This window comes from Erpetoichthys calabaricus, chromosome 4, assembly GCF_900747795.2.
Source record: "Erpetoichthys calabaricus chromosome 4, fErpCal1.3, whole genome shotgun sequence".
In the NCBI taxonomy this organism is placed as follows: domain Eukaryota; kingdom Metazoa; phylum Chordata; class Cladistia; order Polypteriformes; family Polypteridae; genus Erpetoichthys; species Erpetoichthys calabaricus.
This window is the reverse complement of record NC_041397.2, coordinates 56,498,111-56,525,982: the sequence shown is the minus strand read 5'-3', so window position 1 is coordinate 56,525,982 and position 27,872 is coordinate 56,498,111. Positions and strand designations below refer to the sequence as shown.

The window sequence follows — 27,872 nt, the reverse complement described above, 5'->3', positions numbered from 1 at the left end:
TCCTCTCCTCTGTGGCTGTTGACTGATTTGTTGTGTCTGTTTGAAGATCTCCTATCCTGCCTCTCTTTATTTTAGCTCGCTGTGGCGTCTCTCCAGCAAGTACTGTGCAGTTCCCCAGCAAGTACTTTAATCTGTGCTTGCGTGCAGCTGATTATTGTATGTGTGGTGTCTCCCCAGCAACGGATTTTATGTGCGCGAAAATAAATCTACTTTTAAAAGTCATCCTATTGTAATATCATGCAAATTCGTATATTTAGGAAAACCCCTTCAACGACTGACACTTTGCACTTTACCGGGCCAAGCTTCTTAATCGCATATCTGACATCCTCAGAGTGAACACTTGCACAACAACAAACACTAATCCCACCTCTTTGGGGAAGCTGGTCTCCGCGTCTCAGTACCCGATTGGATTTTTCGTGCCTTATGTTTTAGGTGTTACCTCATTTACCAAAATCCGATTGGATCGGCCACACGATATTTTATAGGTCCCGCCCTCTGTGTCTTGTGTGACGCGTCAGGCAGCCTTTGAAGCATCTGCTAGAGGCCGGTGACTCTGCCTCTCATTCCGCCCTTCCCTGTACTTCCACCTTGTCTGTAATATGCGTTTAATTTTCTGTCACAACAGTGGGCAATCAGCAGAGTCTCCCCAGGAACTGATGTAATGTGTGGCGTGCAGCTGATAATTGTGGCTCTGGCGTCTCTCCAGGAAGTACTGTGCAATTCCCCAGCAAGTATTTTAATCTGTGCTGGCGTGCAGCTGATCATTGTATGTGTGGCGTCTCCCCAGCAACCAATTTTATGTGCGCGGCCGCGAGTACCCAATCAGCACTCTCCCCTGCAATGATGTTCTTTATTAAAAAGAGTGCCCCGCGCATGCGCACTTCACCAGAAGACACACACACACACACACAGACACATGGATGCACACAGGGATTTTATTAAAGAGGATATATATACACACACCCTTTCATATTTTTGTTTTAATTAGTAAATATTCAAAATAAAATAAAATAAAATTCAGTCATGCAGATATCACATATCTTTGAAGACAGATATACAGTAGTATAGTATGGTCCTTTCACTAAGAATGTTTAACATGTTTGCATCCTACAAAAACACTACATTAATGAAAGTTAACAAAAGTACTACAATTTCCAGTACTGATAAGTAAGGCAGATCTCTTACACAGCAAGCAAATGAATGTGAAATGCACATTATCATCTACAGATTTCTTTTACGGCATTAAGAAAAGTGTAGGTTCAACAAAGAAGTCTATTAAATAATTCATGCTGATCAGATGAGAAAAAACATTTCTTCTGTAGGGAATAACAGTCATGCAACAGAATAATAGTATATTCACAGTATATTAATCATTAATTAGACTTCCATGCAAAACATTGCTGTTATTTGTATACCTATTTAAGAAAATAATGTATATTGGTAAACTGGTCCATTTAAGAATATCTGTGCATGTCTATCTAATACTGAACTTATATCCAATCCACAGCTGGTTCTACCTACTGTCTATTAATACAGTTCTATAACTCTCACTAAAAAGAAAGTCGGTTTATTATTAATATGATTTTTATATAGAAAATGCAAACATATACATACAATACATTTGAGAGGTTAGAAAGTACACAGTTAAATTTTAAAGTTAATATAGGAACTGTATGAAGGAAAACCACCTCAAAATTCCCTAGTATGTAAATGTTTTCAACTATCCTAAAGAAGCTATTTTGATACAGCAAAATGTACAGTACAGTAATTTGAAGAGAATAAAATTGAAGAGCTGATGCCATACAAGGCATGTGTATGAGTGGTGCCCTATTCACAATCTGTAATTACAACAATATTATGCACAACAGAGCATGGCACTCTACGAGCAGGCTTTCTGATGGAGTCAAAAAGTTTAATTTTCAATATGCTAATAAAAAATAGAATCATGGATTTCAGTTAACTAGACCATTAAACAAAGTAATTTCCAATTAATAAAAATAAAATGTTCCTAAGAGTGGAAAAAGGTTCTTTCTTTCTTTTCATGACTCAGAGATATTACAATTTGGAGTTAGATAAAATGTGTAAGCTTTGCATTTTCTTCACATACACCCATAGGGCTATACATCAAAGTTCAATCTTTTTTTTTAAATTCTGGTGGTTCAAGTCTAATTCTGTGCCAAAGGAACTCTGCAATTTTCAAATTTAGTGATGAAGTGCAAAAAGATAATATGTAGCAGTGACTCTTATAGCAGGAACCATAAAACTGAATGAATCTTCATGCTAACATTAAAACAAGGATGAGAGAATTTGAGGATTACCTAGTAGTTAAACCCAGGTTGCTGGATTATGTGAAGCACTGATTACTTACAGATCCTAAAACACATATCATTTTTGTATTTAGAGCAAAAACATCAAAGAGAAGCAGGGAACAAAAACTGTTACCTGTTCTGCTTATGTTTTTTTTTACTAAGGCTCTTTACTAAAGTTTTTTTATTCCTTTTCTTTTTTAACCAAGTGTTTGTGTTAGAATGAAGTACTGCAGGACAGGCTGGAACTATCCATTTTGCCAGGCTGGAACATAAGTTCAGGTTTAGCAAGTTGTTCCCAATCGCTGATCAGCTTTTTCTTCAGTGGGCCTCTCTCTCAAACAAATAACCATAAATCAAGGATGAGTAACCCCAAGGACAGACTTTGCACATATGGTGAACTAATAGGATAGGCTTACATGCACCCAAAAAAAATGCAAGACCATTAATCCTTCCTTTAAAACCTCACACACACTCTAACTCATTTCTCTTCTCACCAAGCTTACACTTCTCAACCTTGCCCTAAGTTTGGCCGTCCATAGCCAGAACCAATAGCTTTAAGGGTGTGGCCATAACAGAGGTTGAATCAATCCCTTTACTCTAAAGAGCAACTGTGTTGGACTGGAAGTGTGGAAGACTTGTCTGTACTTGAGCTGGACAAGGTTGCCATTAGTCCAAACCTCTCTGAGAAATAGCAAGTCACAAGCAGAGAGACCATATATGAAAGTAAATGTGTTTTTTTTGCAGAAAACGGCAACGGACAGATCACCACTTGGTCAGTAGACATGATTTTGCTAGCAACAAGATGGTAGACAAGGTGGATTTTGAACCACAATAAGAAATTGCAGTACAGTCTGCAACCAGAAGGTGCGACCAAGACAAAGAAGGAGACAAGTTCCTAAACAAAAGAAAAAAAAATGGTTCTGACGATCCTTCCACATGTCTGGAGAAAGCCAACCAGGAAAGGAACATAGCATCACTTACACCAGAACTATAAGCACCCCCACTTTAATTCCAAGAAATGTTAATTGTCAATAGTAGGCAAATCCAGCTAATGTATTGTAGTATTGGCTAACTAACTGAAAGGTACCCTTGTGAAGGATTAATTCAAGCTGTCTTAAATTTCTTTCTAAATTGAGTAAGAAAGTGCAAAGCAGCAAGTGAGACCCATACACACTGAGAAACTGTGTGGGGGGGAAGTTCAGCGAGCGCAGAGACTACCCAATTAATGCCACTTGAAGGCAACAGAAGCTTCATAACTAGCTAAAGAACTTATCCATCTTAATCACATGAATTTATATATATAGAAAGGGTATACAAAATTGATTTTTTTCGCTGAGTTTTAAAAATGATGTCTTCAAGGTGGTGGCCATCATTAGCGATACACTCTTCGAGACGAGTACTGAACACTCGCATGACTCATTCTGCCATTTCAAGGGGAACAGCAGCGATTTTGTGGCGAATAGTGTCCTTGAGGGCTTCAAGGTTTTGAGGTCGGTGTGTGTATACCTTCGAAAGCCCCACAAGAACAAATTGCATGGTGCCAGATAAGGTGAACGTGAAGGGCACCTAACATCGCTGCGCAAGGAGATCAACTTCCCCAGAAACATCTCCCACAAAACTTTCATGGACCTCTATGCTGTATGAGCTGTTGCCCCATCCTGTTGAAACCAGACATCCACCACATCCATTTCTTCCAGTTGGAGCCACAAACATTTCTCTAGCATTTCAATGTAATGTTCTGAAGTGACAGTGACAATTTCTCCCCCCTCCTCAAAAAAGTAAGAGCCTACAATGCTAAAAATTCTACAACAGTGCACCAAACTGTAACACACTCACTGTGCAGGGGTCTCTGATGAAGTTCACAAGGGTTGGTTTCAGCCCAATTGCGAAAGTTTTGTTTATTTATGCAACCATTCAAATGGTAATGTGCCTCATCACTGTACAGGACGATGGCATCTCGATTAACACAATTCTCTACAGTTTTCCCAGTCTCTCTCAGTGAGTTCCTCCACTACCATCATTTTGTATGGATGGAAATTAAGGTCCTCATGCAAAATCCTCCTCAAAGACATGTTGGAAATGCCTAACACAGAAGCATGTTTGCATGCTGAACATCTAGGAGACTGCAAGCTTGATGCCATAACAGCTTGGATGTTTTCAGACTTTCATACAGTCCGAGGATGGCCTGGAGATTTTCTGCTCAGTGTTGTACCTGTCAGTCTAAATTTAGCCACCAAGTGAAGAATTGTTTTCCAATTTGGGACATGACCATTTGGAGGAATGCTGAAGTGAATTCGGAAGGCATGTTGTGTAGTGATGATGGATTTGTTGTTTTTGAAGAACGTTGCGCACTGGACCAAGGCATGTTGCAGACTGAAAACTACAAGGAATCGCATATCAAAGGACCCTCACCCCAACCCACTTGGCTACCTCTACCTCGCACAGTGACCTTGAGAAATGTGGTGCTTCATTTGGGCTCACCCTGTGTATAACATATATATATAAATACACACACACATTCATACATATACACAGTGGTACCTCGGTATACATCCTTAATTCGTTCCAGATCCTTTGACTTATACCAAACAGGACGCATACCAAATGAATTTTTCCCATAAGAAATAAAGGGAAAATGATTAATCTGTTCCCATGAAAAAAAATCCTATTGTTATTGGCATATTATATATTGATGGGGTTGTATAAAATAATTTAAACACTGCTTAATACTAAAATACATAAATACAAAAGCAATTAGATGAAATAAATTAAAATTTAACCTCACTTTACTTTTTAATAACATCTTTGTTTTTCACAATCGTAGATACCGTCGTTCTCGGCAGACGATATGCAGCCGCCATGTCCCAGATATGCATGCCACCTTCATACTTTTCAACAATCAATTCAAATTTACGCGAAAAAACATAAAATCACGTGAAAATTCACATAGAGTTATAGCGCGAGTTGTTCACTGAATGCTAGCAACTGGCGTACTGACACTCGTGGGCAGTGTAGGGTAGCGCGCAGTGTGACAATACAGGTCCACTCCACACTCCCATACATCCTTACGGGGAGCCCTGAACCTGACAGCGTCGGTAATGTCACCGAGATGAGCTGACAAATGAGGACAATTCTCAGATGAAGCCAGGGGATAGTTTAAAACAAAAATCAGTGTCCAAACAAAATGTGCAGTGCATCTGGTTTCAATAAATTATTTAATAAATACATAAAAACAAGTGTTCTGTGGGGATAAAAACAACAATAAATAAATCTGATAAAATCCAAGGTTAAAAATGCAATCTCACTCTTCCCGATCACAGCCCACCTGTGCAGGTGCGATTCGCTCCAACTACCTCATTAACTTCCCCGCAGTTGTGCAATCGCGCCCACGGAGAACGACACAGCTATACGGGTTAAAACCTGGCCCTTTTTTTGAAGCCGCAGACCCGCTATACCACACGCGGTGTTCTAGAACGCGAGTTGTATTCCAAACAAAGGTGCCAAGCAAAATTTTTCACGTCCACACAGGACGTATACCAAGTTGGGCTTATTCCAAAGCAGACGTATACCGAGGTACCACTGTATGTATATATATATATATATATATATATATATATATATATATATATATATTTATATATATATATACACACACACCACACTTACATGCATCTATTATTCTTCTATTATCTTTATGTTGTAAATTAATAGTATAATTTTGTTCATTGCAACAAGTGTGTCTGCCTGTCTGGGTTATTTGTGAAAGTCTATAGTCATGGTAAACCACAACAGAGAAAGATATAATGTACACTTCCGCCAATTTGTGAACCTCGTTCATAAATTGTACAGATCTCTTCATATATCTGGCATCCCTTCACTGAATCTACATTTAACTTGGCGTCCCTTGGGAGGTGTATAGTTAATTGTTTTAATTAATTTCCAGCATTGCCGAAGGCAAAAATGATAATTAATTGAGTAATCAAACACCCCTTCCTACAAGTACCCTGTAATACAAGAAAATTTGAGAACAGGTCCTTGGCAAAGCATCCTCTTTAATAAAATCCCTGTGTGCGTCCAGGTGTCCGTGTGTGGGTGTCTTCTGGTGAAGTGCGCATGCGCGGGGCACAGTGCGATGCGCGATATTACTGTCAGAGAAAGTTAGAGGCGTTTTACGGAAATACAAACCAGTATTACTGCGAGAGGAAATTAAAGGTACACAATACAGTGACGCATATTACAGCCACATAGAAGCCAGTATTACTGTCAGAGAAAATTAAAGGTATATTACGGACGTACAAGCCTGCGGACGTACAAGACAGTATCCTTCAATAAGGGCGCGCACAAAAAGGCGACCTCAATTGAGCGCGGCGAATAAAGGAGTTTGTAGATAATTTAGTTCAAATGGCTCTGGAATATGTGAAGAGCAACAAAGGTGCAGATCTTTATTTACGCGCGCCTTTACTCGCTGCGCCCAATTGAGGTCGCCCTTTTGAGGCTCGCCTTTTTGTGCAAGCCGTACAAGACAGTATTACTGTCACAGAAAATTAAAGACACGCAATACACGGCGGCAGCCCACGAAGAACGGTCAGCTCAGCAAGTAAACATCAACAAAAGAAAGGCTGAACGACAAAGAAAAATACGACTAACAAAAAGAATGACGTCAAAGTCCCTTGCCATTTAATATAGACTGTTCCTACTAATGTTTATGCACTACTGTTCTAGCGCCCGTTATTGTAACGGGCTAAATGACTAGTGATTTTAATAAATAATTGAGAGTTCCAGAGCATGCAGGCTCTAAGCTAGTGCAGGTGCACGTGTGGGCATACACACCGCTACAAGGTTGATTGAGGTGCTTAGCTGATCGCTCATGTGCAAATATGAGCTGGACAGTCAAGTACTTCATTTACACCTCAGAGAAAGTGGAAGACAACACCTGTGCCAAATTGGGGCTATAAAGACAGCCTACATGGCAGAGGAGTGATGAAGAAAGAAGACAAAAAGGAATGGAGGTTAAGGAAAGAGAAAGAGGGAGGACTGAGGAGGAGCCCATGTGAGCAGAATAGAAGCAGGAGGCTGGGAAGACAGCCCCGACAGTAGTACATGGCTGGAGTTTCAGGGTCAGGGGTCACTCCTGCTGAGCAATGTGGGTGTAGAAGAGTCCCAGAGGAGGCAGCAGAAATGAAACAGAGAAAGGCTCGGTCTGTCACCCCACCGAATGCTGACGGACTGGCAACTGGGATCTGATATGTGTTTTGGCTCACTGTACCTGTTGGTAGAAGTCTCTAAGGGCTGTAGAGATCTCATCTTGAGTAAGCAGTGGAGACGTCAATATTTATAAGAAGGCATTGTGGCTCAGGATTGTTTTTAAGGGACAGATTCTGCCTGGGATTTTAACTGGTTATTTATTGTCATGTTTGGGACATTTGAACCTTTACTTTTTAGCATTTGGTTTTATAATGAATTAATTATTGTTGGAGCACTGCATTATTGGACACTTTGATTTTCTGTAAATAAAAGCACTGAAACACTTTGCACCAAACCCTTGCTGACTATGTGTGTGGTCATTTGCTAGGCTCATTCCCAGGTATGTTATTGGTGGTTCTGGGTTCAAGAGGTTCACAAAAGCAATCAGTTGAGTGCGGAGGTGACCAGGGCTGTCACATGCCCTTCAGGCATCTCTAGCCATCGGTAAAAAAAAAGTAAAGGATTTCAGATGTAATAATACAGTGTTTCCTTTATCCAAATAAATGCACAAGGAAAGGATAAACAGGGAAGACGCAAAGCACAATGAAACTGAACACAAAACAGAATCTGCTGCTTACCTAAAGAATAAATTAGAATGCAAAGAACAAGGAGACTGTTTACCTCAGCCTCTCTTTCAACAGTCTTTGTATACGCTCCTCTTCAAACTTAACACCAAAGCCCCCCTTCTCGCTTTTGTCATAGTTAGCCATCCGTTTAATTTTCCTTCCCAATTCAAAATTCACCTAAACCTATGACCTGCTAAGCCCATAGAAACTCTTAAAAGTACAGAACAGGCCCATCTATTCCCATATAAAACTGTGTGTACACACGTTCTGTATTGCAGTTTTCCCCTTGAGCATTACTTTCTGTGTCTCACTCTGGTACTCCTGTTCATTTCACATCCAAGGCACAGCGAGATCTGGTATGATCTCTCACTGCCAATATATCTCTTTGTCTTTCTAAGACTTCCTGCAAGATTGACCCTATCCTCCAGCGAAGTGATGCTCTTTGAGCTCACCTTTAAGCCTGGAAATGCCTATACCCATTTTTTGAATTTATGGAGAAACAGATTATATTGTATCTGTGATTAAGAAATTTCCATATTCCTGCCTTTCATTTCTTGTGCGTTACAAAAATGATGAAACTGAAACCCACCCCAAGTTGTTTAGTAAGAAACACAGTAGGCATTCAGTGGAAAACTGGGTGTTGTGATGCACAATTAAAAAGACAGGCTCCAGAAAAAATTATTTACATTGGTGCCTGAAAGAAAGGGGTGATTTTAGTCTAGATTTTGGTAGCCTTACATAAATATACAGTGCATCCAGAAAGTATTCGCAGCGCATCACCTTTTCCACATTTTGTTTTGTTACAGCCTTATTCCAAAATGGATTAAATTCATTTTTTTCCTCAGAATTCGACACACAACACCCCATAATGACATAAAAAAAGTTTACTTGAGATTTTTGCAAATTTATTAAAAATAAAAAAATTGACAAAGCACATGTACCTAAGTATTCACAGCCTTTGCCATGAAGCTTAAAATTGAGCTCAGGTGCATCCTGTTTCCCCTGATCATCCTTGAGATGTTTCTGCAGCTTAATTGGAGTCCACCTGTGGTAAATTCAGTTGATTGGATATGATTTGGAAAGGCACACACCTGTCTATATAAAGTCCCACAGTTGACAGTTCATGCCAGAGCACAAACCAAGCATGAAGTCAAAGGAATTGTCTGTAGACCTCCGAGACAGGATTGTCTCGAAGCACAAATCTGGGGAAGGTTACAGAAAAATTTCTGCTGTTTTGAAGGTCCCAATGAGCACAGTGGCCCCCATCATCCATAAGTGGAAGAAGTTCGAAACCACCAGGACTCTTCCTAGAGCTGGCCGGCCATCTAAACTGAGCGATCAGGGGAGAAGGGCCTTAGTCAGGGAGGTGACCAAGAACCCGATGGTCACTGTCAGAGCTCCAGAGGTCCTCTGTGGAGAGAAGAGAACCTTCCAGAAGGACAACCATCTCTGCAGCAATCCACCAATCAGGCTTGTATGGTAGAGTGGCCAGATGGAAGCCACTCCTTAGTAAAAGGCACATGGCAGCCCGCCTGGAGTTTGCCAAAAGGCACCCGAAGGACTCTCAGACCATGAGAAAGAAAATTCTTTGGTCTGATGAGACAAAGATTGAACTCTTTGGTGTGAATGCCAGGCGTCACGTTTGAAGGAAACCAGGCACCGCTCATCACCAGGCCAATACCATCCCTACAGTAAAGCATGGTTGTGGCAGCATCATGCTGTGGGGATGTTTTTCAGCAGTAGGGACTGGGAGACTAGTCAGGATAAAGGGAAAGATGACTGCAGAAATGTACAGAGACATCCTGGATGAAAACCTGCTCCAGAGCGCTCTTGACCTCAGACTGGGGCGACGGTTCATCTTTCAGCAGGACAACGACCCTAAGCACAAAGCCAAGATATCAAAGGAGTGGCTTCAGGACAAGTCTGTGAATGTCCTTGAGTGGCCCAGCCAGAGCCCAGACTTGAATCCGATTGAACATCTCTGGAGAAATCTTAAAATGGCAGTGCACCGACGCTTCCCACCCAACCTGATGGAGTTTGAGAGGTGCTGCAAAGAGGAATGGGTGGCCAAGGATGAACTGGCCAAGGATAGGTGTGCCAAGCTTGTGGCATCATATTCAAAAAGACTTGAGGCTGTAATTGCTGCCAAAAGTGCATCGACAAAGTATTGAGCAAAGGCTGTGAATACTTATGTACATGTGATTTCTCAGTTTTTTTATTTTTAATAAATTTGCAAAAACCTCAAGTAAACTTTTTTCACGTTGTCATTATGGGGTGTTGTGTGTAGAATTCTGAGGGAAAAAAATGAATTTAATCCATTTTGGAATAAGGCTGTAACATAACAAAATGTGGAACAAGTGATGCACTGTGAATATTTTCCGGATGCACTGTATACTGTATAACTAGCAATGCATGTGGACCTATGGCCCTAAAATAAAATGCTACAATGGCTACTTATAAAACACAGTAAACTTTCAAACCACTGTTTACAGACAAATGGATTTACACATATTCTGAACATGTACGTATTATGTCCTGGGGATTATCTATTAATGGGCTTGCAGGGAATTGGGATGCACTGATCGATCGGCCACAGGTCAAAATCGGCTGATTTCCACTAAAAACGACTCAATCGGAGATCGATATATTGGCCGACCACAATAAACAATATTTTCATCCCTTGCTCTTCTAAGCAATACGGTAATTCAGTTGTAGCGCTCCTTTACGCAAGGTATTACTATATTTGAGCCAGTGCACTGGAGCAAGGGCTACTTGGGCAGGTCTCTCTCTCTCTCTCTCTTTTGAAGCAAACCCCCATGACCATGTGTTAGGATATAGCCGGTTGGACAATGACTGACTGACTGACTGACTTCCTGCAGTGTAAACAAGGAGCAATGAGTGGAAGCTAGTTTCATCAGAGAAAGAGAGACAATTGGAATGTTAATTAGCCTTTATATGTTAAAGAAAATGGAGTAATAAACTAAGAAAATTGAATCTGAGATATAGTTTGAGTTTAGATAGAAAGCTGTTTTTTTTTTTTTTTTTTTTTTTTTTTTTTTTTTAAGTGCAGCAACCTTCATGAAAAGATGAAGTTGAATTTGAAATTGATGCTCAGTAGACAATGGGTTTTTTGTTTTTTTTTTTAAGACTTGAACTGTGAATATTTTATTGTTTCTTTCTGTCATACAGCATAGGTTTGGTAAGAAATAAGTATTACGTACTTAAAATGATAATCCATATTTATAATTACACCACAAAAATTATAGATGTCTGGCAGATATTTTGAGGAAAAAAAAATCTGTAAAAATGTAGTAAATGTATATTTTAACAGCAAACAGCTTTAGTGCAATTAATGATTTAAAATGATTAAAACCTATAATTGCATGCATATTTACATTTAAGCAGTGTTTAATTGCTAATATCAATTAATTGATTGTGTGAGTATAGTTTTCTTTTTTTTGTTAGAAAAATGGAGAAAATTACTTTCTTAATTAAAACTTTATTTCAGATAAGTACATTACAGAGAATAAGCATGTGACAGCTTGAGAAGCATTCTGTTTTCTTTTATGCCATATGTATTTTGGGTAAATATTTTTGCAGATAATTTTTATAGTATGTATTGTATAGAAATGTTATCTATTGTAATAATTTTATGGTCACTGAACGATAAGACTCATGGAATTTAATGTTGTTAATAAAAATGAACAGTTAACATCTGTGGTCTATAGTTTAATTATAAAAATACCAAAGTTAACACTTTAATATTGGACATAACACTTCTATACGTTTGGTTATGCATGAGCTTAATGTAAAAAGTTTTTAAAAATAAGAATCGGTCAATCAAGTAACATGAAATCGGTGATCAGTATCCACCTTAAAAGACATGATTGGAGCATCCCTAGCAGGGCTGATGCTTTTTTGCAAAAAATGTTTCCGCCCATTAGTTAATTGCCCACCTGTTTGCCAATCTCTAATGTTTTTGAACATATCAGGTTGCAAGCTTTCGATTAAGACCAAGTTTTGGCCCTATAAGTTTGTGAGTAATCATGTGACAGACTGACAAACATTAGCATTTATATATATATCACACTATATATATATTGCATATACTGTATTTCTGGGTTGTTTAATCTATTATAATCACATCATATTAACTTGTTAAGCAAAAAACTGTCTTAGCATATGGAACAGCTAAAACTCTCTAACAAAAAAAAAATCAGACATGATAGTGTTATTCTGCGAACATTTGGAAAATGTTTGTCTTTATATTCTATTATAAAATGCATTATTATTATTATTATAAACAAGCTAATGCAATAACCTTTCCACATGAAAATTCAGTAAGTAATAATGAAGTCTGCTTCTGCAAGTTGAAGATTCACTCAATCTGTCCTTGCCAGATGTTTTTGACTCTCAGCAACATTCACTTTAAAGAGACCAAATCTTTGAAGGGTCTCCTCTCTTTTTGTTTGTCAATGATTGCTTATGTTCCATATTGTCAGCTAAAGGTTCAACCAAAAAAAGTAAAAAAAAAATAGTAAAGAAAGCTACAGTTGTTCTTTGTTTTGAATAGTTTTTTTCTTTCTCAAACTAAAACAGACCAGAAAGTTAGCAATTTTGATCCTCTTACTGCCCTGAATTGCTTGAATTGGTTGACTACTGATTTATTGCAGAATATCAATGGACTGCAAATTGCATGAGGTTGGTGATTAGCATACATCTCCATTATTCAGACTTGATAATGAATTCCAAATTATCTGATTACCAAAACATTGACTGTCAATGATCCCAATAAAGTGACTAATTACCAAGTCAATTCACATAAACTGCTGCTTTGTGTTAGGCTACAAAAACATGACTGTCTTGGTTGGGCTTTGCAGAGTTACTGCATCACATCCATAATCTCCAAAATGTTGTACAGTTTCCTAATCAGTAAAATTAACACAAGCAAACCTTCTACTATTTTTCACATCAAAAGTTAAAAAATGTAGCAGAAATTTTCATATATTTTACCACTGTATATTAAATATGTACACTACAAATCAGTTTAATCTGCACAATCATGAAAATAGTGTCTTTACCATGGAAAGGATCTAGCATAGAACCTATAGGCCTTGAAGTGCTGCAAAAGGAGTGCATTTTTTACATGCACACAATCAGATAAGCCTTGAAGTGCTGCAAAAGGAGTGCATTTTTTACATGCACACAATCAGATAATTCTAAATATATTTCCACTACCAAATTTAACCATAAAATAATTGTTATGTTAACATACGTAGCCTGTTCCACTATTTTATATCAGGTCTGAAGTGATAAAAATCCAGTCAGATGACCTTGTTTTGACAATGTTCTTTTGGTAGGCTAGTTCTTACATACATTTCACGTAATTTTTTTTAAATTATTATTTTGATTTAATGGTAGACCATTGCAAGATCATTACAGGGTCTCAATGTTTACTTAATAAAGTAATTTAAATAAGAGATAAATAATGTTTACAATCTACCTTATTTTACTTTATATATTGCTTGAGTTTTAAAACACCTTGTAATTGTGATTGCCTTTCAACTTAAAAAAAGAGATTGATTAAATGAGACTTAACTACCTATTTCAGAATTTTATCATCATTTAAGAAATGAATAAACAAGTACTAAATCAACATAATTCAAATAAATTAAAGAATCTGAAGTGTGTGTTACAGTTAGCACTCATAATGTAAAAATAAAATTATGGACGTAGCTCAATTATTTTCACTGTTAATAATAAGGAATTTCAAGCAACATAATGTTTATTTAACATGTTATTTATAATTTGGCTTCTTCAAAATGATTACCACAATGGTCGGTTACTACCTAAGGAACAGGCTGCAGCCCTCTGTGACCCTGAGTTGGACTAAGCATGTTTATAAAAGAATGAATAGATGAATGCTTGTAAGAAGATAATTTAGGCACTATGATCTTAAAAGCCTAAGAAATGGAAAGATGAATGAATGTTTGTAATAAGTTATTTTTCAACACTATGATTTTACAAGAGAGTATCTATAAAAAATACCTATATTTTTATGTAATTAGACCTCTTTATACATAATCAATGCAATCCACAGTTATTTCTTGCCATGCACCCTATTCTCTTGATGTTGCCAGGATACATTCTAGAACCTCTTTACCCACAACTTGAATATAGTGTCTGAAAATTAATGGATGGATACACAACAAAGTGACAGTTGCTTATTGCTGCTGCCTTCTTTCTCCGTTGTCCTGGCTTTTAATCCCATCTGGTCACTTTCTATGAGTTTCCACATTCTTCCAGTGTTTCTGTGAGTTTTTTCTCAGGGTGGAAAGGTCTTTCTGCCACAGCTGAAAAACATGCAGGTTAGACTAACAAGTGACTGTAAATTGTCCTAGTATGAGTGAATTTGGGTATGTGCATGGGTGTGTCATGAAATAGATTTGCCCTCTATCCAAGGTTGGTTGCTGCCATATGCCCAATGGTGCTAGGATAGCCTCTCATCCTCTGCAACCGTGCAAGGGATTCAACAGCCTTAACAGAATTATTTTATGTTCTGTCATGTACCTCTGAAAACATTCACAAAAAATTCACAGTTTGTTGTCTGTTAAGAATAATTTTAGGGTAACATAGCATTAATCTTAAAGAAATAGCATAAAAATGTTAATAAATGTGGGAAGCAAGATAAAGATCAAGTGAACAACAAAATGTACACTGAAATATAAGAATTGGTTTAGGAAAAATACTGAGATGGTCAAGTAAATAAAGAATGTACCAGAAGAAAGGTTGATGTTAATATACAAAAATGTACTGAAGGGATGACTAAGAAATCAGCAGATGTACTATAAGCAACAAGAATGGACAATTGTTATATGCACAGAAATTTCAAGGGTGGTGGCACAACTCAAAAGGTATAAGAAGAACCAGAATATAACACATTTTTATTTTATATAAATCATTTGGGTGTAAACCAATGAACCAACCAGAGTAAAATGTATGCATTGATTGACACTGTATGTAAATTCAACAGTTTATAAAATGATCCTCTATTCTTTGTTTCTCTGACCATTCTGATCATGCTGACCAGGCTGTAACTGACTGCTTTTGAAGAATGCTCCCTCCAAGGCATTTTGCTGAGGAGTAATTAAATGATACAATGAACAGCTCTTCTCCTGCCTGATTACTGAATTGTCCTGTTAGAGGATGTTTCTTTCTTTAATAAAATGTTAAAATTCGACCACATGTCTCATTTGTGTATGATTTTAATTTAAACACAAGATTCATTTTAAATTATAATCTAGTAAAATTAGAATAAAAATAACAAAATGTCTGAACATTATAACATATGGCAATACACCAGTATGTATGAAAAAGATACATTCTAGCAGTGCATATAAACTTACTAAATATGCACTATATATCCCTAAACAATTTAATGTAAAAGAACAGCAATACCCAGCCAATAAAAGTAAAGACTTAAAAATAACTTTTCAATTAAGCTTTCAAATTAAAACACTTCCAGCAGTGGTTTTGGAAGAGTAAATGCTAAATTTGAGGGAATTCCAACAGGCAAAACATATCTTTTTCGTTTACTAAAGTAATAGTAAGTTTATTTTGGTTTCTTTTTTATTACATTTTTACTGTAGTGTCCACCATATGTGAAAAAGGATCACTCCTAAAAGCCCACAACCTTTTATCCTGGCAGAATATAAATCATCAACCACTCTGCTTAATAGGTTTCAGATAAATGTGGTTGTTTGCTAAAAGCTGAAAAGGAGAAAACAGAGACACACACCAACTATTAAAGTAAAAGAGTTGTGATATTTTTTTAAAAAGTAGATAAATTGTTTCATCTCAAAGATGATATATGAAAGTGACTTTTGAAGAATCTTTTCTTCTATCTAAATGTCACCACAGTATCTTGATAATAGAGACTAACTGCAGTTATAAAATGCTTGCTAATATCTGGAATATCCTATTTAAAAGAGGTTCTAAAAAGATACAATAAGCAGCAGAAACTAGGGAAAGGCCAGAGGGAGTTAAACAAGAAAAAGGGTGTAGGACATTTAGCAAGTAACAGCTACACAGAGTGAGGTATATGGTTCAGCTGGAAGTCCTGTAGCCATGTAAAGCTGAAAAAAGGGCTCCCCAAAAGACATACTACACATTTTTAACAACAGAAAGTTAGTTAAATGAGTTGCTCAAGGTCAAACTGTGAACCAGCCTTAGGGATTGAACCTAACTTTGTATTTTAAAAATCCAACACCCTAATCTCTAAGACACACTGTAAACACTAAGTGTATATAGCTCTATTGTATGTGAATTTCCCCTTGGGATTAATAAAGTATCTATCTATCTATCTGTCTATTACAATAAAGTATAACAAAGAGTCAGAATAGACTTTTTTATTTCAAAATATACATAACATATTGACACAATACTATGGCTTTATTTTTGATTGCACATACCAATATTTATTGGCTAGTTTACAAAATGTATGAAAGAGTAAAGAAACACAGCAAATCAAATATCATATACTATATTACAGCTTTTACATAAAAAGAAAAAAAAATCCTGTGCAGTCCTATAGAGCTCATTGGAAATGCTTAAAATGATAAATGCTATACTTAACTGCATGTCTAATTGCAGTTGATATACTTATTTATAGTATATCATTTGAACAATGCAACCAACCTAAATGAGATTTGAAGAACACATAATCCTACAATATGTGGTTATAAACATAAAATTTCACTGTATGGAGATTTCCTTACAATTAAAAGCAACACAGCCAAATATCCTATGAAGCACTGCATTTTTAAAGGGGATTTAACATTCTGCTATTAATTCAATCATAACCAACCCTAACTTGCATTATATCAAGCAGTGCTAAATATTTTGTACACTGTTCTCTCTGCTCAAGATTAACGTATTCTTCAAATAATTGTCTGGGAGCTGAAATTGAACCTCTGATCAAAAGCAAAAGTGAACCATGGTCCATCGTGAAGACTCAGTCTTCTATGACCTTTAACCAGCCTCTTTTAGGATCATATTATATAGCTGACCTCTGTCATCATTTTGTAATGGGGAGTTTAGAGTCACTGACAAAACACTATCAAACTGAAAACATATTTTCAATCATTTAATTACTGGTCAGAATGGAATTGTATCTAGTTCAATAAGTGAATAAGTCTTTCAATAAGCAAAGACATTTGGAGTGAGGAACCAGATGTTTTAAGGTCAATAAATCTTGGAAGCAGCAGGAAACCTACCATGGTTACATACCATGGTTATATAATGCTTTTCTCTTTTAAGACTGTCACAAAAGGGACCAGAAGCACTTACAGTACTTTGGAATATCTTAAACACCCACATCATTTTAGTCCCTGAAGAATTTGATATCCAATCTCTGCTTTAAACTTATTAATCAAAAAGGCGAATAACAGCATTGCTTTCATTAGCTGAAACTGTAACAACATATTTAGTCTCAAAACTTCATTGATTTTGCCCTCAAAAATAGTTTCACTCAACTAGTCAATACATGAATACACACATACTAATAGTTTCAATACAGTCAATTAATACACCTCACATATTTGTAAATTACACTCAGACTATCACATAAATTGATGTACAAAAACAATACATGAAAAATTCAAACTGTATATAATTCACACCTTGCTGTTGCTGCATTACAATGACACCGTTTTATTCCGAAGCTAAAGACAAAGACGCCTTATTTAAAAAAAGCAATGTCTTCAGTTTGGCTACAATAGGCTCTAACCAATTTTTAGAATATCGAAAGAATATAACCATGTTTTACGCCTATAGCAAGGGTAATGGAGCTGTGACACCAGGCTGGTATAAGACTAATGCAACGATTTATTCTAACAGTTTGCAATATTCACAAAAGACGCTCGTTTTGCTCCCAAGAGTACACGTATACACCATCAATGTAACAGACGAGCAATAAAAACAAAGCAACAGAGTGTGATAGCGGTATGTTATCGGGTCATAATTACATGTACAATAAGAACAAAAACCTCCAACGTTACCCATTGTACACTGGAGAACTCCACCTCCTGTTCTTTCACTACCTCACATATAGTGAACTCCTATTCAGACTTGGGACAATTCTGCAGCTCAATCAAACTCACACCACAGATGCACCAGGCACGTCTAGAGCGGGAACAAGCAGTCAACATAACCAATCAGAAGATAGAGTGATATTTTCTATTAATAGCAACAAGGTTTGAGCTACCAATCGTAAACAGTTATGGGCGTCTCCTGCTGCGGGTCAGTTAGGCTGAAACGCGAAGCGCTCTTGTCAATTGCCTGTTTAAACGGCGACTGTATCTTACACTGTTCTGCTGAACTGTAGGTTAAATGACACCATATAATTAGGGACATTATCTAAACCAATATATACGGCTTTTGTAGTGTAGAGCTGTGGAACGCCGCATACGCTTCTATATATTAAGTCATAAAATTAACTGATTATACTCAGGCTGCTGTTATGATTGTTTGTCCTTTAAATTGAGTTATAAGCTTACAGAAGGTCTTTCGGGACTGCGAAACGGACATTATTTGTATTTTGAAGGGTGTTCAACTTGTGTTTAAAAAGTCTTATATGTGGAAAGCAAGGCATCCGCTTAAAGGGGTCCTAATGAGGTCCTAGTGGTGCCCTATTTCGGAAGCTATGGCAAGTGTTCGCGTTTGGTTCATTTGTGTGAAGGTGTAGATTCTTATCGAGATGGATACTGATCAGGAACTGGAGAAGTAAGTACGTTTTGGCAAACCCTTTTTAGAAATGACAAGGAAATAAAAACGGATCTGCCAGTTTGGTGGGAGTTCATTCACGGTCTTATTTGCAGTACAATGTGTGCGTAGAATGACCTGGTCGTTTACTTTCTGCTGATCAGAATGTTATTAGTAGATGAATGTGTACATAGAGTATGTATTAAGTAATCCTGCGCATTCTTCTATATCTGCATACTGTTGCGACCGTGTTCCTGTGAAAACTGATAATGTGCAGCATTTGACGGTGTTGCTAGAGAATGTCCACTAAGCAAATCTTACTATTCTAGGCCGTTTTACTGCTTGTCCAATGCTGTTCATCTAGCTTGTGTATGTGTTCGAATGAAAGTGCCTGAAATAATGCTCAGAAAATTTTTACTTGTCATGTTTACGAAAGAGTAGTTGAAGAAACTGAGGCTATGAAAGATTGTGTAAAGTGGGATGTTTATGGAGAAATCAAACCTGTATGCAGTTAAGTAAAATTATGTATACGCTATAAGACAGTAATACTTTCTTAGGATATATAAGTGCTATGTGTCGGCAGTAAACTTTGTATAATACTCTTGATTTGTGCTAATTTGAGCCTCACGATTCGTTGTGATTCCCGCAACGAATGGACGCGGTTTGCGTGAATATGAAATATCTTGTGTCAGCATCAGATACAATGCCAGTTGATTTCCATTTTGCTCCAGTCCCTTTTTAGCACAAATTGGTCACTCTCTCTCAACCTATTTTCCAGTTTCTTTCCATCTACAGTACATCATTTTGTTCGTCCTTGTGTTTCAGAATTAGATCATGTTTTATCCCAAAGCCGTGACAACTAATCCTTGTAATAATGTAGACCACTCAGTTGCCAGTTTCTTCATCTCTGCCTCACTGTATGTTCCTGAGTGATTTGTTAAAAATGTCTATACTTCACAACTGGGGAAATGGAAATGTGTGTGTGTGTGTGTGTGTGTGTGTGTGTGTGTGTGTGTGTGAGAGAGAGAGAGAGAGATATAAACACACACACACACACACAATTGTTATTTTTCTCTACTTGAGAGATGTATTAGTATACCATTGCATGTTGCAGTATAAAAAGTGAGTATACACACATCACTAGTTATGAAATAAATATGGCACTCTATCAGTAGATGTTTGTGCTATGTTTAAAAAAAAATTGACCTTAGTTTTAGTAAAATAAACCTCATATGTATATAGTTGGATTAATAAATGTAAATTATGGAATAATAATTTGATGTATTTAATATCCTGGGCAACACAGGAACTTGGTTAAAAGATGACTGTCGGATCCATAATCTTTGTACATTCTCCTCATGGGCTTACTACTTGATGCTCTGATTTTCTTACCCTTTCCAATCATTTGTGTGTTAGATTGATTGGCACATCAAAATTATGAGTAAGTTTGTCCCTGCAGTGCACTGGCACCTAATTCTGGGTAGGCTCTTGCTTTGCAGCTACAGTAGGCTCTGGCCCACCAGAACACTTAATTGGATTAGCAAGAACTAAGGTTATGTAACATGATATGTATTATTCTGGTAAAATCTATTGAATTTTCTCAGTGTTAATGATGCTTTCTTTAACCAGTTTTAAGATGCATTGAAGTTTATCTTGATTATATTATTTATTTTTTGCATAGTGACTTCATTGTTAAATGATCACAACCTTTCTTTATATAAATATGATCAATTCTATAACTCACTCTTATTAATAACTTTTAGTTGGTGTAATGACTAAGAGGCTAGAAAACAAAGCTATAGGTTCACCACTGATTTACCCATTGACCTTGGGCAGCTACTGTATAAAAAGGGCAAGAAAAAGCAGTTCTGTGACTCTCCGCAGCTGTATAATTGATCAGTTTTGAAACTGAAAGAAAATATTATCCTCAATCTCTCAGTGTCTGAAATCTGTAATTTGTATGCAGTGGATTTAGAGAGTATTCAGACCACTTCACATTTTTCACAATTTTCTATGTTGCAACCTTGTGCTAAAACCATTTAAATTATTTTTCCCCCCACAACAAGCAACCCTCCATACCACAAAATGACAAAGCAAAAACATGATGTTAGAATTTTTTTTGAAAATATATAAAATATTAAAATATAACACTGGCACAAGTACTCAAACCCTTTGCTATGATACTTGAAATTTTGGCTGAGGTGCATCTGATTCTATTTATAGTCGAAGTGTTTATTATATACCTTGTTTAGAGTGCAGCTGTGGTAAATTCAATTGATTGGACACAATTAGGAAATCATGGGGGGGTGCCATGGTAAGAAAGGTGATGAAGAACCCAATGGTCCCTCTGTCTTAGCTCCACATAACCTGTATGGAGATCGGAGAAACTTCTAGAAGAATAACCATCACTGCAACACTCCCAACGAACTGAGCTTTATGACAGAGTTGCCAAACAGATGACTGTTCTCAATACAATAAAAATGGAAGCCCACTTAGAGTTTTCAGAAAGGCACCTAAAGAGCCCAGACAGTGATGAACATGATTTTCTGGTGAGATGAAATTTAGATTAGAATTATGTATGAAGGAAACACCATGCACTACTCATCACCTGGGTAATACCATTTCAACTTTGGGGTTGTTTTTCCTGAGCATTGACTTGGATAATAGCCAGGGTTGAGGGGAAATCTGAAAGGAGAAAGTACAAAGATATTTTTAAGGGGGGTTGTTCCAGAGTAAGCTGTACCTCAGACTGGGTAAATGGTTCACTTTCCAACAGGATCATGACAATATAGGAGTGACCTAGGGACAACTCTGGGAATGTACTTGAGTTACCCAGCCAGATGCTGGACATGAACCCAATTGAACATCTCTAGAGAGATGTGAAAATAGCTAACCACTGACTGTCTCCATCAAACCTGACAAAGCTTGAGGGGATCTGTAAAGAAGAATGGCAGAAAATCCCTAAAGCCAGATTTGTAAAACTTACTCTATCATACTCATGAAGACTCCAGGCTGTAGTCTCTGTCAAAAGTGCTTCAGCTAAGTTCTGAGTAAAAGGTCTGATTGCTTGTGTCAGTGTAATGTTGCATATTTTTAATTTGTAATTTTCAAAAAAAAAAAAAAAATCCTGTTTTAGTTTTATTATTCTGTGGTATTAAGTATTGCTTGATTTTTGGGGGTGGGGGTTTAAATGACTTTAGCCCAAGGCTGCAACATGGCAGAATGTCTAAAAAATGAAGGTGTTTGAATACTTTCTAAATCCACTGTATACTCTTTATTTATGTTCAATTAAATTGATAAATCTGGTGAATATTAAGTAGATTCTCCATTAACAGCACAGCAATTGGAATGATCAGGGTGTTAACTATAGGAAGTGCAAATGCTTGTAACATATCATGTAAATCTAATGTTAAAATTATATAGACGAGGTATTGCACATATGTGCATTCAGGGTCTATTACTTATTGGCCAATTAATGCAAATTCTGCACACAATGTTAAAAGTAATGTGTGTAAACCCCTTTTTTTTTTTTTTTTTTTTTTAAATACCATAATACACAGCATCAAAAAATGTACAAATATAACAATTTATTACAAAGGTTATGAAAATGAACAGATTGACAAGGGGTCAGTTATACATCATCTTTATACAGTATATTTACATGCATCAATCAGTGTATTTTGAAATTTTACGATAAACATTTACTATAGAATTTTAATAAAGCTTAGTATTCCATTGCACAACATTTTATATTTATTTAGAGAATGCTTATATCAAAAAGTAGTAAGGTACAATACATCACAAGGTACAATACATCACAAATGCCTAGCGCAGTTGTTGTATGTACAGTGCATCCGGAAAGTATTCACAGCGCATCACTTTTTCCACATTTTGTTATGTTACAGCCTTATTCCAAAATGGATTAAATTCATTTTTTTTCCTCAAAACTCTACACACAACACCCCATAATGACAATGTGAAAAAAGTTTACTTGAGATTTTTGCAAATTTATTAAAAATAGAAACATTAAGAAAGCACATGTACATAAGTATTCACAGCCTTTGCCATGAAGCTCAAAATTGAGCTCAGGTGCATCCTGTTTCCCCTGATCATTCTTGAGATGATTCTGCAGCTTAATTGGAGCCCACCTTGTGGTAAATTCAGTTGATTGGACATGATTTGGAAAGGCACACACCTGTCTATATAAGGTCCCACAGTTGACAGTTCATGTCAGAGCACAAACCAAGCATGAAGTCAAAGGAATTGTCTGTAGACCTCCGAGACAGGATTGTCTCAAGACACAAATCTGGGGAAGGTTACAGAAAAATTTCTTACTTTGAAGGTCCCAATGAGCACAGTGGCCTCCATCATCTATAAGTGGAAGAAGTTCGAAACCACCAGGACTCTTCCTAGAGCTGGCCGGCCATCTAAACTGAGCGATCGTGGGAGAAGAGCCTTCGTCAGGGAGGTAACCAAGAACCCAATGATCACTCTGTCAGAGCTCCAGAGGTCCTCTGTGGAGAGAGGAGAACCTTCCAGAAGGACAACCATCTCTGCAGTAATCCACCAATCAGGCCTGTATGGTAGAGTGGCCAGACGGAAGCCACTCCTTAGTAAAAGGCACATGGCAGCCCACCTGGAGTTTGCCAAAAGGCACCTGAAGGACTCTCAGACCATGAGAAAGAAAATTCTCTGGTCTGATGAGACAAAGATTGAACTCTTTGGTGTGAATGCCAGGCGTCACATTTGGAGGAAACCTGGCACCATCCCTACAGTAAAGCATGGTGGTGGCAGCATCATGCTGTGGGGATGTTTTTCAGCGGCAGGAACTGGGAGACTGCTGCGGTCATCTTTCCCTTTATCCTGACTAATGTACAGAGAATGTACTCTTGACCTCAGACTGAGGCGACGGTTCGTCTTTCAGCAGGACAACGACCCTAAGCACAAAGCCAAGATATCAAAGGAGTGGCTTCAGGACAACTCTGTGAATGTCCTTGAGTGGCCCAGCCAGAGCCTAGACTTGAATCCGATTGAACATCTCTGGAGAGATCTTAAAATGGCTGTTCACCGACGCTTCCCATCAAACCTGATGGAGTTTGAAAGGTACTACAAAGAGGAATTGGCGAAACTGGCCAAGGATATGTGTGCCAAGCTTGTGGCATCATATTCAAACAGACTTGAGGCTGTAATTGCTGCCAAAGGTGCATCGACAAAGTATTGAGCAAAGGCTGTGAATACTTATGTACATGGGATTTCTCAGTTTTTTTTTTATTTTTAATAAATTTGCAAAAACCTCAAGTAAACTTTTTTCACGTTGTTATTATGGGGTGTTGTGTGTAGAATTCTGAGGAAAAAAATGAATTTAATCCATTTTGGAATAAGGCTGTAACATAACAAAAGGTGGAAAAAGTGATGCGCTGTGAATACTTTCCGGATGCACTGTATACTAGTCAGCTTCATCCAAGAAATGTCCTTGGGTAATGGGCCTTGATTATACAGCTATTGGATAATCAGATGTATTAGAAGTTCTGTGTAAGTATTTGAGTATGTTTCAGTATACAATATTTGAAATTAGGGGCTAATATTATTAGTTCTTTACTGTGGAATATGCTAGATGCAATTGGCCATGAATAAAACATTTCTGCCACAGGTGAATTCCCGTTTTACCTAGTGACTAACCTTGGCTTTGTTTTTGATCTCTGCAAAATGCAGTTTAACAGGGAACTGTATTCGTTTGAATTAAAACAAGTAATTAGTAACAATTATGGGAATTTTGGGATTAAATATAATTTCACACTCTAGTGCATCCTGTAAAACTGTTAGAATTGATTAGATTTGAATGTAATGTTTTAGTCTGTATTCTTGTACTGCTACAAAGTTTTGGAGGATTTACATCAAAAGCAGCATACACTAAATTGTGGTTTCCTTTGTGAGACACGGGTCTGAACACCACCAGACAAACACCACTTTTTTTTATACTAAACACACGTTTATTAATAAAATGTAGTCCCGCACAGCACACAGTGCTCCCAGCACCAATCACCCAGCACACGGGCCTTTCTCTTCCTGTCCGTGGGCCACCTTTCCTCTCTTCACAGGAGCTTCGTCCTGCTCCCACTCCAGACTCTAGCTCTGTGATTGTAGGAAGACGGCCCCTTTTATTTTCACCCTGATGTGCTCCAGGTGCTCGATGACGTTCTTCTGGCAGCACTTCCTGGTGTGGCAGAAGTGCAGCCCTTGCACCTGGAAGCACTCCGGGCATTCCTGGAAGGTCCTTACTCCACCTTCCTAGGTGTGGCGGAAGTGTCGATTTCTCAGGCTCCATGATGCTCGGGTCGCCCCCTGTCGGTGGCCACGGGCCCCAGTGGGCTAGAGCCTCCTTGCTTCTTCCCCGTGGTCTCCTCAACGTCCAGGGCGGTTGCCTCCTCGTGGCCCGGGGGACATATAGACCACCTCCCAGTCCTTCCAGGCGTCCCGGCTGGGTCTGACCCCCAGCCTCCTGTGACACCTTTAACCTGTTACATACAGCATTAATGTTTACAGGCTGCTCATTTACATTGCACATACAGTGAATTGAATGTTTTAATAGGGATGTACAATTATGGCAAAATTAATAATCGAGGCTTATTGCATTTGCTATTATGATTATAAATTTCATTTAACAGTACAATGAAAACTGTACCTTGTTTTGCTAACTACATATCCTGTTTTCGCTTTACACTCAATACACCACAACAATCATTGTGCAGGGAACCACATATAAATATAAAATTAAATAACTGGATTAATTGAAATTTTAAAAAAAAATGTATGGTTTAATCATGTTTCATTTATTTGTTAAAAGAAAAATACAGCACTATTGTTTGTATTATTGTTTTAAATACAGTAAATTACTGATATACAAAGGAGCTAATTAAATAAGTATACACACTGTGGTCTGTACACACCACATTGTTTTGCTGTTGATATAAAGGAGCATCGGTAGCATTTCTTGACACACTTCTGTTGAGTAATTCATTGGCTGAAAATAGTTTGTGTTAGTTTGCCAAAGCGAGGGTGTACAGCATTGTTCATTGTAGTATTCTATTTTGTTTTCATTCTCTCCTTGTAACCACCTCCGGGGATCTAGAGTGCATCCCATAACTGAGCCTGTCCTTTTAATTTGCTTATTGATTCAGTGGGCTGCTTTTGAAGTAATGTTACTGGCCCAGCGCATCAAAGCATAAAAAAATTGCATTGGCCATCAGAGTTGTAGAATATGTGAAGGATGTTACTACACACCTTATAGGAACACCATATTTTAATAAAAAAAAAAAAAAAAGTCTGCTACCTTCCTTATATAGTTCCTTTGTGTTCTGAGACCACTCCAGTTTGTCATTGATGTGGACCCCCAAGTCCTTGTAGCAATGAACCATCTTCACATTCACTTCCTGAATAGTGACAAGACATAAAGGCTATTTGGTACAACAAAAGTCAGTAAATATTTCCTTTGATTTGCTCATGTTAAGTTGCAGACAGTTCCTTTTGAACTCATCCCCCTTATCAATACACCCCATAAGTGCAGAATCATCCGAGAATCTCTGCCTGTAACATGACCTGGTTTTATATTTATAGCTTGAGTTGTACAGAGTAAAGAGAAAAGGAGGCAGGACTGTTTCTTGTAGTGCTTCAGCGTTGTTCAGATCCATGTCAGAGTCATGAACATGATTAGACCTCAGAAACTGTGGTCTAATGGACAGGTAGTCAATTATCAGGACACCATAGGTTCATCAACCTGCAGATCTTTGCACTTAACCCTTTACAAGGATAGGTGCGCTGGATGGTACTGAAGTAACCAGAAAAATCAAAAAACATAATCCTCATAGTTCAGCAAGCTTTGTCCGGGTGAGAGTAAGCCTTATGGAGCAGATAATAATTGCATTCTCCACTCCAATCTCTGTCCATTAGGCAATCTGTAGTGGGTCCAGATGGTCTACCAAAAAAAGTTCATATAGTCCAGGACGACCTTCTCAATTGTCGTCATGATGTTAGACATAAGTGCCACTGGTCTGCAATTCTTTGGTGTAGAGGCACCTGCCTTCTTTGGAACCAGAACAATGCAGCATGTTTTCCACAGCAGCAGCACTTTTTTGAGCCTTATGAAGAGATACACAGGTGACAGATGACACTACAAAGTTGATGGGCAAAAGTCTTCAGAACATGAGGACTGACTTCATCTGGTTCCTTAGGTTTTCCTGTGTGTAGCTTCCTTAGTTATCTCCTCACTTGGTCTTCAGTTATAGACATTCCATTCTGATTGTAGGAGATGAACTCATCACTGGCCACCCCAGTTGAAAAGGCAGCAGTTGTTGATGTAGTAGGGATGGTATTGTGGGGACTGGTCATTGGAAGAAGGTGGCAGTGGAAGAGAAAAATCTGTTAAAAACTGATTCATGGCATTGGCTTTGTCCATGTCCCCTTCTAGCACCTGAGCCCAGGATTGCTTGAGTTCAGTAATTATGCCCAGTCCATTGCAAATTCTTTCATGTTAATTTGAGCAAGTTTGTTATCTACTTTAGTTTTGTAAGCTTTGCTCCTTTCACTCAACCTTTTCTTCAGCACTTACTGGGTGCCCTTCAGAGCATCTCTGTTGCCAGATTTGAATGTTCTTGTCTCATTCAGGAGCCATTTGATGTATTTACTAATCCAGGGCTTGTTGTATGGAAAGCAACACACTGTCTTTAAGGGTACACAGAAGTACTGTATATATAGTCTGTGATGCAGTGACTGAATCCCTCAGTATTATATCCTTGTGATTTGCACATCATTTTCTGGCCTGTTATTTAGAAGTAGTCATTCATAGTCGATTCATCCTCCATTGCCTTCTAGAAACTGGCTTGTAGCTGATAATAAGATGAATTAGGCTGTGGTCAGATCCACCCAAAGGTGCCAGAAATTTACTCTTAAAGGCATCTTCAGTACTGGAATAGAGCAGGTACAGCTTGTTGTTTCC

The 27,872-nt window shown here is 37.7% G+C and overlaps 2 protein-coding genes across 3 annotated transcripts in view; one reads left to right on the top strand and one right to left on the bottom strand.

Moving 5' to 3' along the window:
* Nucleotides 1-18,325, bottom strand: part of lnx2a (ligand of numb-protein X 2a) — a 149,115-nt gene extending 130,790 nt beyond the window's left edge. Inside the window, exon 1 of the mRNA XM_028799493.2 lies at nt 18,178-18,325. The gene's annotated coding sequence lies outside the window, so the exon portion shown is untranslated. The remainder of the gene's footprint in view (nt 1-18,177) is intronic.
* Nucleotides 18,326-18,501: 176 nt separating this feature from the next.
* Nucleotides 18,502-27,872, top strand: part of si:ch211-140b10.6 (protein POLR1D-like) — a 46,418-nt gene continuing 37,047 nt past the window's right edge. Inside the window, exon 1 of one of the 2 annotated variants that reach the window (XM_028799492.2) lies at nt 18,502-18,901. In XM_028799492.2, coding sequence (XP_028655325.1) covers nt 18,876-18,901 — 26 coding nt within the window. In that variant the 5' untranslated portion in view covers nt 18,502-18,875. The remainder of the gene's footprint in view (nt 18,902-27,872) is intronic. The other variant, XM_028799491.2, reaches the window with a different exon arrangement.